The sequence below is a fragment of the Curcuma longa genome, chromosome 7, assembly GCF_044706935.1.
Source record: "Curcuma longa cultivar G26 ecotype Majalengka, Jawa Barat chromosome 7, ITB_CL_G26_1.1, whole genome shotgun sequence".
Taxonomy (NCBI): Eukaryota; Viridiplantae; Streptophyta; class Magnoliopsida; order Zingiberales; family Zingiberaceae; genus Curcuma; species Curcuma longa.
The window spans coordinates 10,290,921-10,304,318 of record NC_133867.1 but is presented as its reverse complement, the minus strand read 5'-3'; the positions used below and the strand labels follow the sequence as shown (position 1 = coordinate 10,304,318).

Genomic DNA, 13,398 nt, shown 5'->3' with positions numbered 1-13,398 from the left:
TCTGTCAGCATTAGCCCGCCTACCTACGCGGAAAACGTGAAAAAACTGCTTTCCACTTCTACCCCTACCTTCAACTTAAAATTTCATGTTTGCCCCTACGACCGCACTGACTCGTTATCCGTGCCGGCGTCCTTTCAATTCCCTTCCCTCATCTTGTCCGTTGGATTGCTCAATGACCGAGAATCGGACGGCTGACATGGATTCGAGAGGCCTCGGGACCCGCGGCTTTATACATCGTACGAGGACGCCTCGGAACTGAAAAAAGAGCGAGCCGCGGACCATTGGAATGGCAGTATCGTAGTTTTCGGGCAGTACAAGGGCATTTAAGTACTTGGATTAAATTAAATGGAGTTTACTCCAACGGTTTGAGGACTTGGCTTTCTATAAATACCTCGGCATCGGATAAGCGTCCTCGCTTCTTGCTCATCTGCCTGCTCGTCTCCTTTTGTCCATCTCGCTGCTTGCTAGGGTTAGGGTTTCGGGAAGCTTCGATCTCGCAATGGCGGCGTCGGCAGCGGGGCTGTTGGGTTTCAAGCCGCAGCTGATGGTTCCTGGGGCGAAGGCGGAGGCGGCAGTGAAGTTCTACAAGGCGGCTTTTGGGGCGGAGGAGCTGCGGCGAGTGTCGCACCCCAAGCGCAAGGCCGACCAGGACCTTCCTCTCATTATCTCCTCCGAGCTAAAGATCGGCTCCTCTTTTCTGCTCGTCGGCGATCGCTTTGACGAAGGGTAAGCCGTAAGCAACTTTCTTCTCTATGTCTTCATTTCCGCTACCATTTGGGCATGAAGCTCGTGTCGTTGGCAGGGGCGATGATGGATCTGCGCAATACGGCGGCGGGGTCGTGTTCCGGCTCGAAGCTGAGGACGTCGCCGAGGTGGTGAAGAAGGCGGTAGCTGCTGGTGCGGTGGTCGTAAGCGAAGTGGCGGAGGATGAAAGTGGAGTCGCCGGGACGGTGAAGGATCCGTACGGTGTTGTCTGGGTCATCGCGGCCGCCGTGAAAAGCGCCGATCCAGAAGCTTGATCTGGGCTTACCGATTTACTACTTCATCATATAGCATATCTCTTTTTGGGAAACATTAATGAACTTGAACCGTCTGTAATAGCTAGCTAGCTAGTAGGCCTCAGAAAAACCACAGTAGTCATTGTGGGTTTCTCTCGTAACACTCGATTTACTAACCTGAAGGACATCAAGGTTACTGGTTAAATCATTCCCTATTTTGTGATGCATCTAATCATCCTTCTTTTGCAGGAATATTATATAGCGGGAAGTTTTAACCCCTTGTCGCTCATTTGTTACTTGCTTTCTTCCTTAATTGATTTCCGCTTTATTTTTTTATATATTTTTTGACTCATAATCTTGTTACATCATTTCAATGCCTGCTTCAGCCATGTATTTTGTGAGTCATCGAACCTTCTCTTTTATATTGCATAAGTTGTTGTTAAGTTTAGATCTACAGTTCTATAACTCTAATTCTCTCTTTTGACTTGCATCTTCATTAAGTTTATATCATTTGTTATTGACTGGCTCATGAATCATTATTCTGGAAGCAAGTTTCTCTGATCGTTGTGGATCTTTGTTCTTTTTAACCACACCTTTTTTGTTTGGCATTGCCTTTTAGTATCTGCAATTAACTAATTTTGTCAGGTGATTTCAGCAGTTTGTCATCTAGGCATTTGGAAGGTTTCAGGATGATCTCAAATTGCAGAAGGATAACTTGTAAATTGTTTATTTGTCTGCTATATTTTTTTTTACTGCTTAATATTCTCTTTGATAAGGCTCTATGATAATTTACAGGCGAGTTTGTCTACTGTACCATGTTGGTCAACCAGGTTGCTTACTGAATGAATAAACTACTCATTACCAAGAATCTTTTGTTAGATTTCTGGAATTAAAACTGTTGTAAATCCTTGTTGCTTATATCTTATTATTCTGATTAGAGGCAACCAGAACTGAGTTGGGTAGTTGGTACAACAACCTTTTCTCGTGAAACTCCTCAAGTATAAATGCTAAATGTCAGGGGTGGTGGTGTCAGAAAATGGCAGGAAATGGAGACCCGAAAATTAAATAGTTGCTTGGGAGATTGCTAAGGCTGTTGATAAATAGAGCTTGTTCTTCAACAAACAGATTAGCCAAGTGGTGTTAAAGTATATGATTTGCATGTTGCAGTGCCATTGTTCCTTGTTATTTGGTATTTATTTGATAGTTATTCATAGTCAGTCGATGGCTTTAATGCTTTTATTGTTCTCTGACTGATCCCATAGTTTTGGAATGAAAAAAAGACTGGTTGTGTGTGTTAATCCATACCCTGCCAGCGTAACAAAAAAAAAATAGGAGAATTTAACCTCCCCTTCCTATTCCTCTCCAAAGGAGTTCGATCAAAGCAAAGACACATCCTCCTCCAATCTAAGTAAAATAATTTCTTTGATGCCTACACTTAGTGTAGTGTAGTAGTAAAGTATTTTTAAAAATAATAAAGAGATTAAAATTTTAAATGGAATGAATATTTTAGAGATTGCTTTTGTATAAATTATACTTTTGAATGATTGATTAGGTAAATCAGATAGATAAAAGGAACTTTCAAAATTAATCAGGTGAAATTTAAATATTTGAATTATAAAAAATAAAAAAATATTTTGGCATCCAAAACACTTGCCCTTTTCTCTTTCAAACACATTCGCAATCTTTTCTCTCTTTTTTTTAATAATTAAAATGTTTAAATTTTATCCAATTAATTTAGGATAGAGAATCTTCCCTCACTTTATTTGCTTTCAATGTGGCTCTGAACTATCTCTTGCCAGCCTTTGTCCAATGCTTCCCCGCCTGCATCCCGCTTTCTGCCATCTAACTGCATATCCTTTCAAATTGATCAGAAATACATGAGAATTTAATCTCCATCATAAACTTGTCTATGCATTTTTCAAGTTTTTAATTTTTACAATTCGATTAATCTTGAACATGGATGACCCTGCAATAAGTTTTTCACCAATCCCAAAGAGTAAATTCCGAAAGTGATCCCTACAGTCTTCACCGTCCTTGGAAGACAGTCCAATATCGAATCAATACTCTGCTCGTGAAGACAAACTCATAGATTTTTTCTGCGCATGAATACTTCAACACACGTCCATCCAACTTGAGTTTTTCACTAAATTCAATGTCAATATATGTCCCAACTTAGGATCTTATACTCACCAACCCAAAGGGCCTTTAACTCTCATCTCTTTCTCAACAATCACGATTGCCATGGAGAACAAAGTAGTTAGAACCATCAACCTGATTGATCTTTAAAAGTAGTATGTATGAATCCTTTCTAGATAACTGTGTAGTAATCAGTTGTAAGAATTGAATGAGTGCTTTCATCAAATGCCTCAGAACTTGAAAAGCAATAACCAAGTATGGAAACTGATTTCCTAATAGTCTCATTGTCACGCAGTTTGAACTCTGAGACATAAGTCCAACCCTTGTACTTGAGTCATCAGTCCAGCCCTTGCACACCTACCAGAGTAAGGCATTTAACCTGATTGAATGAGCGGCAACCAGACACAAGTATAAATTGTCTGAACCTGGGGCAAATTCCCCACATGAGTTTGCCAAATCTAATGACATTACAAATTTGCTACTTCTTGTAAAGTTGATGACAAATATCGCTCATTTGAAGCACTGCTGCCCTCAGATTCAACCAGAATTTCTTTATTGATCCAGTTGAAGCAATCTTCTGGCAGATTCCTCCTTAGTCAATCGAGGGTTTGCATTTGAAAACCCTGATAACAAACCCTTGTTTAACTTTAAAGCCTTGGTTAGATTGGTTAAAGCCCTGAAGTAGCTCTATGTTTAGCCATTACATTACATACAATTTACAGATTAGCTTTTGTCCACTATTTGTAGCCTTTTCTGCTTGTAACTGGGGAAGAATAAAACATGAGCACAGTGAAATAAATCCCCAGGGATTGCTGGCAACATATTATATGCTGCTACATCTTCATCTTCCCTCGCCTCACTGAATCAATTTCTCGCAATTTTGACGATAACATTGCAGCAGGTTGCGGCATGGGCACACCAACTGATTCAGGAATGTCCAGGTCAACTTTTGCCGATGGACCAGAGATCGTTCTTCTTGTGGCAAGTTCATGTGGTTGCTGAACAGTGAATCTTACCCTTTCAATCTGCATCACAAAGACAAGACTGTATCAATCTATGGACACGGGGGAAAAAAAAAAAAAAATAGTAGCTTGATTGCAAGAAGAAAACTTATAAAATCTGCATAATCAGTCTTTAGGTCTAATTCATTCAGAATCATCAGATTAAACTTGCTTAGCATAACAGAACTAAATCACTTGCTAAAAAAGTTCAGCCCCTTAATTTTTAGATCCATGTATCTTGTATTCCATTGCAGCACTATCAACTCCTAATATAGCACAGAACTATATAAAACATGGCTAGGATTGCCATTGTGGAATTTGAAATTTCATATAATTTTGCTAGTTTTTCCTTGATGCTTTGCTTCATCCATGCATAGCTGAATTATCAAAAGCAGGATACAGAACAGGTTAACAATATTGGTGGCATTTTTCAAACCAGTAGATCCTTTATAACAACTCTATAACCATTTCCCTAAAATAAATACTCTAATTTATCCTTGGCATTAACAACCTAGCAAGCTGAACAATGATACATTCCAAATATTGTAATTGCCCTTTCAACACTAGAATGAATATGAACTTGTAATGAAGGTGAAGAGATATACTGCATTTAGATTAGAAAATGGTGATCAGTTGTTTCTTTATACACGGCATGTAACTACAAGAACTATCACAACAATAGCCTGAATTTCATAACAATCAAAACAGAGGTGTAAAGATAGATTTTGCATACCAGGTCCTGGTGATGAAGGTGGGAAAGAGCATCAGATAACCTCTTTTGCAAGTCATCTTCCTTTTTTCTTTCATATTCTGAGTTCTCCATTTCATTTCCCCTCTCTCCAATTTCTTGGTACAATGCTGCAATGATTATTTGATAGATTTTACTCTTATAATAGATGCATCATTTCGAAACATGTATTCCAAACTGTAGACTCAAAAACCCATCCCTATAGAAGCTGCAGCACTATTTAAACGAATAATCTTATTCACCTAAAATCGTGAAGAGACAAACTATATCACCTACATACCTGTCAAGACAGAAAGTACCCATATCTGGGTTGGAATGTCATAAAGTGTCTTTGCAAGTGTCAATGATGACTTCAATATCTCCCTAGCTTGAACAGTGTCATGTAGCTGAAGGGCTAAAGTACCTAAGATTGTCAAGTACTGAGATACGAGTTGAATATTACCCAATTGTTGGTGTGCGATTTTCAAGCCACTGGCGAGTCGGATTCTATAAAACATACATGCATGATTATCTGAGAAATGAATATTAGACATTTAAGGATACATCATTGAACTGGAAACACACAATGTGAAGAATGAAGAACAAGACCATAGCCAAGAGTCTCTTTCTGAAAAGATAAGACTTAGACACAGCACCAAAACTAATTTAATTCAAGCTTAACAATTTCTTCTTGTGTGAAAGGACAAAAGTGAAAAATAGTGGCAAGGTTCAGAAATTTACATATTCTACAAATGATAATGCACCAACGTGTTACTAATCATTTCCAATTGAAAAAAACTTTCCAGGAAGAGTACATTGAAGTGGAAAATATTAAGCTAAATTGTTATAGCTCCAGGAAAAAAACATTCTGATTTGATCTATTTTTAGTTCCATTTGTTAAGTATTAGAAACATAGATGTCTTATTCTTCAATAAGTAATACATGCGACAAATAGGTTTTTCTGTTATGAAGACCAATCCATTCTTTGACACAGAGGTGGTTTGTCGGCCCATTTGTACAAGACCCACAGATAGTGATATCGCAGAGAAAAATAAAGATGAAAATAACAAACACTGTTTGATTCAAACATTATGTATATTTTTTCTAAGGTTGTAGAAAATATTTTTGTGACAGTCAGCATATGCTAAACAGATCATTCAGCCTTCCAACAGGTACATAAAACAAGTCGAGACGGCACAACCGGACAGAATTTTCTTGCAATGCATCTGTGAGCGACATGAGGCTTCCACGAGGGCTAGGGTTTAACTTTTTCATGATGAAGTTTGTCTTGCAATAAGGGCTCATGACAAGGCTCAAGGGGATGAGATTTCAACCCACCAGAACTTCCACAATGCGACAAGGAATCTTCCCAGGTGTGCCTCTTATCCTCTTTCAACAATTGGTCATACCTCAATATCACAAACAGATAAGATTTTTATTTTGTAGAACAGATACATATCTCTTCTGCCATTTGAAGTATAAATAGTGATTCCATATCACTTGTTTTACAGCTCCACAATAACATATCATAATATACTGAGTACTGACTTCTCTAACAACTCCTAAAACTGCTTGTATAGAAATGGTGATATCATCATGTTAGACTTGGAAAACATGACAAGCAGATGCAGCTAGACAAATGGGAGGTAACTTCAAAAATGTCAAGACAAATAACAGAAGCAGTGGATTCACTTATCAAAAGTAATGACTTAGATGTCTCAGCCTTTCATTAATTCCTGAGATCATATTGAACTTTCAAAATAAAGTCCAGATCCAGATAGAGAAAAATTGGAGTAAGACAATTTCAAAAGGTAATACAAATAGAGACTCAAGGCATTTACTTCTCAGAAAATAATTTTATTATGGATTCAGTAAAAAATTTCCAGTTTGTTTCCCTATTAATTAATTTCATCAGCAACATATACATTCAGGAAGAATTGATTCTTCCTCAAGATATATTAAGCATAAACATAACTTCTACCATGAATGGAAGCTGAAAAAAAAATCATAAGAGGGATGGTTAAACAGCAAATACACTCCATCACAAGATTGCAGTTTAGACAACAGAAATTAAACGATGAATAATATCTGGAAGAAAAAAAAAAAAACCATCTAATGAGAATTGATGGGAAACTATCACTCCTGAAAAGGATTTGATTATCTTTAAGCAAAACACTAGAAAACAAAAACCACATAAGTTTCCAAATGAAGTGTCATATTACATAAACAATGAGTTAATATCTGTACCGTGCCTCTTGTAGATTATGTTGCCTCATCAGCAAAAGGCCATAAACAAAGATAATACATGTTTTTTCTCGCACACCAACAAATGAATCCATGATTCTGAATACTGGCCCCACCAAATCGAGAGCCTAAATAGACCAAAAACAACTCACAAAAGTCAAACAAAATACCAGAGAAATAGTACTCAAATTCATGAAAAGTGTACCTTAGAAGATGATTCGGCGTCCCCTATACAAATATAGGAGACAGCTGCATAAACTTGGCACACAGATTGCACAGATCTACTTTCGGTTAGCTAGAAAAATAATAAAAAATTTGCAATTAAAGCAAAACACACCACCAATCCCAACTCAGTATTATTCATTAGAAACAGTTGAAACGCATAAGTAGAAATTAGATTAGAGCTAAACCTTTGTAGCTTCAACAAAATGAAAAACCGCCTCATGGAAGCAACCAACAGAGTGAGAATAATGCCCTCTTAACATCTCAATAGTGCTTTCACATGCTTGAAGGATTGTTGGGAAACGGATAAACCAATTCTTCATTTGTACTAAGGCCTATAATCACAAGATAAAATTAAGTTAGAGCACATAGAATTTAAGAATCAAAGAGAATACTGAAGATCCTATTGGGTCCATTTCCTTCATATGCCTAAAAGTTTCTCTCTTAGCTTCAGTTCAATAACACCCCCACACAAATTGCAACAATCACTTCAGAGGAAACTGGTACTTTTCAAAAATATACAGTTAGGAAGTCTGAAGATATGGATGCTCAACATGTAGGGAGATTACTAGGATTAACTATACTGCATGTAAACAGTCAGGGATACTAGAGGCAAGTTTAAAGAGACCCAGATGCATTAGTTTACAGTAATTATAGAAATGGTACAAGTACCAGATGACCTTAAAGCACACACTATTAGAAACAGCAAAAGAATCCAATTGAACCAACAAGAAGTAGGCAATTCCCCTGCAAGCAGAGGAAGTAATCTTCTAGATTACATACCTCCAGAATTCATAGGAACACAACAATCTTATAGAACTCTAGCATAAAACAAAAAAGTTTCAGACAATGATTCAGAGGTTCTGCCTCTTGAGCACCAACATACACAAGCCTAAGGAGAGAGATAACACTGAACCTAAAGATTTTGCAACAAAGGAAAGTAGGGTATCGATAAACTTGTAACAGTTTTTGGTGGGAGTAAACAAAATCGGTCTTATTTATCATGTTTTCACTGACTCAATATAATTAAGGACATTGTAATAACTACTAATGAAATAGTCATGTCCTGGATTTTAATTTTCATCCTCTCTTAGATATAGCATAAATTGAATGGAAATGGAAATATATATTACCATTTACCAGAACTCATAGGAGCACATTTTATAGAACATTGGTACAACAAAAAATCAAGCAGAAGTTCAGAGGTTCTACCTCTTGAGCATCAACAAACTCTGACCGAGTAAGTTCTACAGCTACTTTATTCTCCAAGAACTGCATGAGAAGCACCAAATAAACCCCGGCCATCCAAATTGCCGAGTGCTGCAAATCCACCTCTGAGCATAAAGGAAACATTACCCCACACCAACAATCATTGAAAAAAGTTACAACTCCGACAAAAAATCAGAGAATTAGATACATTAAGAAGACAGACTTAATTTCCCAAATCATGCATAAGATCAGCCTCGAGTGACCAGCTAAAGGGCATACATAACTGAATGTACTTACATAGAAGGGCATAAGAATGTGAATATCATACGAGAACTTGTAGTTCTCAGCATGAACTAGAACAAAATCGATGTTTGGAAATGGTCCTTAAACTCTGATAGAGTTCGGGGGAAGGAACATTTTATTGATTGCTATCTATAGAAAATACCCATTACATAGTATCTATAGGATATATCTAAAATCGTTAACCTAGACATGCCTCATAATGCATAGTAATTCCAACGTGCCACCTTAAGGTTGAGCAAAGATACAATCCATGTCCAGCTTATTTCATACACTAGAAAAGTTCTTGCAAGAAATGTATAAACTAAGACAAGACGATGATGAAAACAATAACACAATAATTGCACATAGAAGTTGATTCCTTCAACCTTGATTAGCACATCAACAAAGAGAGGGTGAACAAAGATCAAAGACAAGTCTCTTGAGTGGGTTTTCATTGCAGCACATGCAGCAACACATGGTAGTTTGAAGAGAAGCAAAGCGCTCTGAGAATTCTCAAGGCAATTAAGGGGATAAAGACATAGGAACATGTGTCTCAGGCACATAATCTGCCACCCTGGCTAGCACAGATAATAGATTACTGTAGACACCATGTTCCGTAGCACAGTAGCAAAGCGAGTGCTCAATATTGCACATTGAGGAATTTTGCAAAGAAGAGAGATCCAGTTCTTTAAAGACACATGGGAGATATCATGATCATGAAGAAGGGGACAAGAAAATCTGTAGATTGTGAGCTATGAAAAGGAGATGGTGTGACTCAAGATACAACAGGTTATGGATGGTATGAAGAAGTAGCCAGTACAAAGGATGGTCATCGAAGAGATAAAGGGCAGCAACTACTTGAAGTTGATCTTGTGGTCTTAGAAGCCAAGTGCTTGCACTCTTCATGGTGGCGAAGACCTTATAGGCAAAGAGATCCATGTGTGCAGTCCACAAGAATCAGGAAAGATAAAGAGATCAAGCCTCTTTCATGATGATGAACTGACATGGTTAAGATGATAAACAAGCAGAAGACAAGGACGAGGGCGCTTATTGCCCTCACATTACACTCAAAGACCTCCCCTTCTAGGATTACTTTAGAAAAAGATAAACCTTAAAGAGGGGCTCTTGTACCATGTTAAATTTTGTGAAACTGAGATTGAACCACTACTAGAAAAAGTAGAATGAAGCAGAATGACTGAGATTCTGTACAAAATACATCACCATGAGATTAAGATTGAAAACCACGATAGTTATAACATTTAATGAGATTCACATCTCTGTAAATTACAAAACCATTCTTCGCAGGTTTATTGATGAAAACCAAACCCCTAACACCATTTAAGATGACTAGTTATCCTAAAATGCAAAGTTTAGCTGATGATGCTATCACCAACAGATGAATCATTTTCCCTATAATTGCAACACCCAATCCAGCCTGGGTTGCACCTTAACTCTTCGATAGTAATGCAGGAGAAAATCTACAATATGAATTGTAATTGCACATGTTATTGTACGAATGAATTGAATAATAGTATAATACTATAATATACTAACTAAAGTAAGGTTTCTGTGAAACTAAAAGAGAAGATTTAAGTCATAAGAAAAACAGCATTATATAACAAATCCTCAATTTGAACAAATAATCAACCATGCATTTGATGCTTCCTAAAAGCCAAAAAAAGGACAAATCTAACAACAAAATATGCATACCTCTTGTGCCATCGACAATTCCCAATTTCTCGAGTTCCTCTGGACAAAAGTACAGATTTCAATATATTAATAAAAAAATATTAAAATGAAAGGCCCAACTTTTTGTTTTTTGCCCTCAACACCCTCAATGAAAATTTTGAATATATATTAAATGATTAGAGTAACAAGAAAAACAGTAAACTTGTTTGCTATTTTGGCATCTAGAAACTCTAGAGTAAGAGAATGCAAGAGACTACTGAAATAAATAGCACATAGATGGTTGATACTTGAGTGTTACATATGTAGATTAACCAAACTATGTCACTCAAACTCAATATTTACCATAAATTAGCTCCAAGCCAGACTGTATCCTCCTTCCACACTCCTTAAATACTCCTTTTGGGCGATTCAACATGACGGCCATAAGATCCACCAACGCAAAGACAGCAGCTCTCGGAAGCCACTCCCCGTCCATAGGTGGAGGCGCCAACAGCAACTTCTCCTCGATATCCAACAACCTCCTAGTGGAATCCTCGCCAGTAGCTTCTCTCAATTGCTCTTGAATCTGGCCCTGCTTCTCAAACAGAGCCAATCTATCTTTCTTTTGCAAATTGGAACGGGAGAGCATACCATTCACAGAATTAAGGTCTTGGACCAATTCTTTAATATATTGAACCTTCTGGTGCTCGTTCTTCATGGCAGCATCAAGTTTTTCGACGTGTTGAGCCGCTGCCTTGTAGTCGCATATCCTCAGTAAATAGAACGTTTGGAGCAACTCGTTGTAGAAAAACAGGCCAATGTGGTGCTGTCTCTGAAGCAACAGAAGTAGCAAAAATATCAGGCAGGAAAAAATGCCTTGCCTGAATCTGAGCAAAAAAAAGGCGGATGTGAAACCTGATCGAAAGGGATGGATTCCCAGAGCTCAAGGCACTGGCGAACATTAGCCTCAACTGACTGAGAATCTTCCCAGTGAAGGAGATGGACGTGGAGAGAAGAGGCGGCAAAGAAGAGCTTAAGCTCAGAACTGCCTAGCTCAGTCGCCGCAGCAAGACCAGACGCCAGAGTGGAGAGTGCACCTGGGTAATCCCCATCGATAGCAAGGTTAGAAGCGAGCTGGGAATGGAAGTTGGCTGACCAGAGTAGAGTGTCAGTCGCAGGGAGGGCGGCGGCGCCGCGGCCATCAGCGGAGGAGGAGAGCAGGTTGAGGGCACGGAGAATGATATGCTTCTGAGCCGGGATGGCGCCGACGAGGTGGTAGCATCGAGCGAGGAGGGAGTGCGCGCTGAGCTTGAGGTGGAGGGAAGCGGAGGGAGCCGAGGAGAGGAGGAGGAGTGCGCGCTCGAGGTGGGCTTTGGCGTGGTTGAGATTGTAGGAGCGATTGAGGAGGATGTAGGCGAGGCGAAGCCGGGTGCGGATCTCGACGAGGGGTAGGAGAGATGCGTCCGACTGGAGGAGGGCCTCCAGGCACTTGACGGCGGCGCCGTAGTCGCGGCGGAGCTCCGCCTCCTCCGCCAGCGACCACAGGCCCTCCACGACCGCCTCCATCGGCGGAGCTCCGCCGACGGCCGAGCTGCGAAGGTTAGGGTTCGCACGACAGAACTCAATTCTCGCTGAGGAAGTCGAAGATCGGCCCGGCCGGTCAGTAAACTCAAGAGTGGAAGTCAAACGGGCAGCCCGATTCTTTAAAACTATTTTATTTATTTGGCAATTTAATTAAAAATATCTCTTCTCTTTTTTTTTTTTTGGTGCATTTTTCATTTACTTAATAAAAAAACAATTTCCAAAGCCTATTACTACTTTTATCTATTTAAAGAAAATTGTTATAAATTTTTAGTACATTTACAACAAAACACTACTTAAACCCTATTTTATGTGTTTTATCACCAACACTAATCAAGTCAATCAATTATTGAAGTAAATATTTTTCTAATTGAATGATTTTGAGAATATTTGTGTGAGATTATTAAGATTGAATATAATTTTGATTAATATAATTTATTTTAGGAGGAGGGACATTTTACGGTTAAGTGTGCGATTTAGATAATCCTATGCACATTGTAGGAGCTCCTCCTGCTCGCTCGCTTGGTCGCGTACACGAGCTCCCATGATCGACGTTGGTGAGGGGAGAACAAATGCGAGAAGGGAGTCACTAGGATTTTGACAATTTGCAAAGCGGAGAACAAATACGAGAGGATCAGCTAGGATGTGAAAGGGTCGGCTGAATCGCGAGTTGCAAATGACGCGTTCGAGAGTCGGCTAAAATGGGTTGAGACGCAATTTGATATTTGATACACGTTTAAGGATATTGTTGTCATAAAGGATAAATATTTAATGATATTTTTGAGATAAATTTATTGTTAATCTCGGAATCGTGAAAAATCTTACCCTATTAAGGTAATTAGATTCTAAGGTTATAACTCATTTTGCTGACGTAACAGTAATACTGTATTACTCAAGAATCGTTGATAACATAAATCAAACAATGTTATCATTGATAATCTTAGACAGATAATCAAGGTTATAAAAGATAACCTTCAATTAAACGCCCCCTAAAAGTTAAATGCCACCAAAACATATAAAAGCTCATTGAATCAGGTTAAATCCTCCACATGAATGAACAATATGAGCCACAATTGCCTCTGGAGCATGATTGAATTGGTTATTACGGGATAGGCTTATCGAAGTGGACAAGAGTCAAATCTCGATGAAATTGAGACAATGCCCTCCCTGTAATGGTCAACTGCAGTTTGCCGATTTACCTTCGTATAAATGATCCTGGGACCGATCGTATAAAACTGCTTGAGTAGCAAATTCCACTCTTATTGAAATTGAAATATGAGCTACAGTGAATTTCTCAAAAAGTTTTTAACTTTTTACTGTAAAATTAATG

At 38.5% G+C, this 13,398-nt stretch overlaps 2 protein-coding genes across 2 annotated transcripts; one reads left to right on the top strand and one right to left on the bottom strand.

The window, feature by feature from the left end:
- The first annotated feature begins 443 nt into the window (after window positions 1-443).
- Window positions 444-1,204, top strand: LOC141832659 (uncharacterized protein At5g48480-like). The gene is made up of 2 exons (XM_074720119.1): window positions 444-726; window positions 803-1,204. Exons 1-2 carry the CDS (start codon window positions 500-502, stop codon window positions 1,017-1,019), a joined length of 444 nt encoding a protein of 147 aa, XP_074576220.1. The 5' UTR covers window positions 444-499; the 3' UTR covers window positions 1,020-1,204.
- Window positions 1,205-3,549: 2,345 nt separating this feature from the next.
- LOC141832341 (sister chromatid cohesion protein SCC4) lies at window positions 3,550-12,126 on the bottom strand. Its single transcript, XM_074719842.1, has 10 exons — window positions 11,403-12,126; window positions 10,851-11,319; window positions 10,530-10,568; window positions 8,541-8,662; window positions 7,517-7,663; window positions 7,312-7,401; window positions 7,110-7,234; window positions 5,164-5,369; window positions 4,869-4,993; window positions 3,550-4,159 (listed from the first exon to the last, which is right to left on the bottom strand). Exons 1-10 carry the CDS (start codon window positions 12,051-12,053, stop codon window positions 3,968-3,970), a joined length of 2,166 nt encoding a protein of 721 aa, XP_074575943.1. The 5' UTR covers window positions 12,054-12,126; the 3' UTR covers window positions 3,550-3,967.
- Between the last annotated feature and the right edge of the window lie 1,272 nt (window positions 12,127-13,398).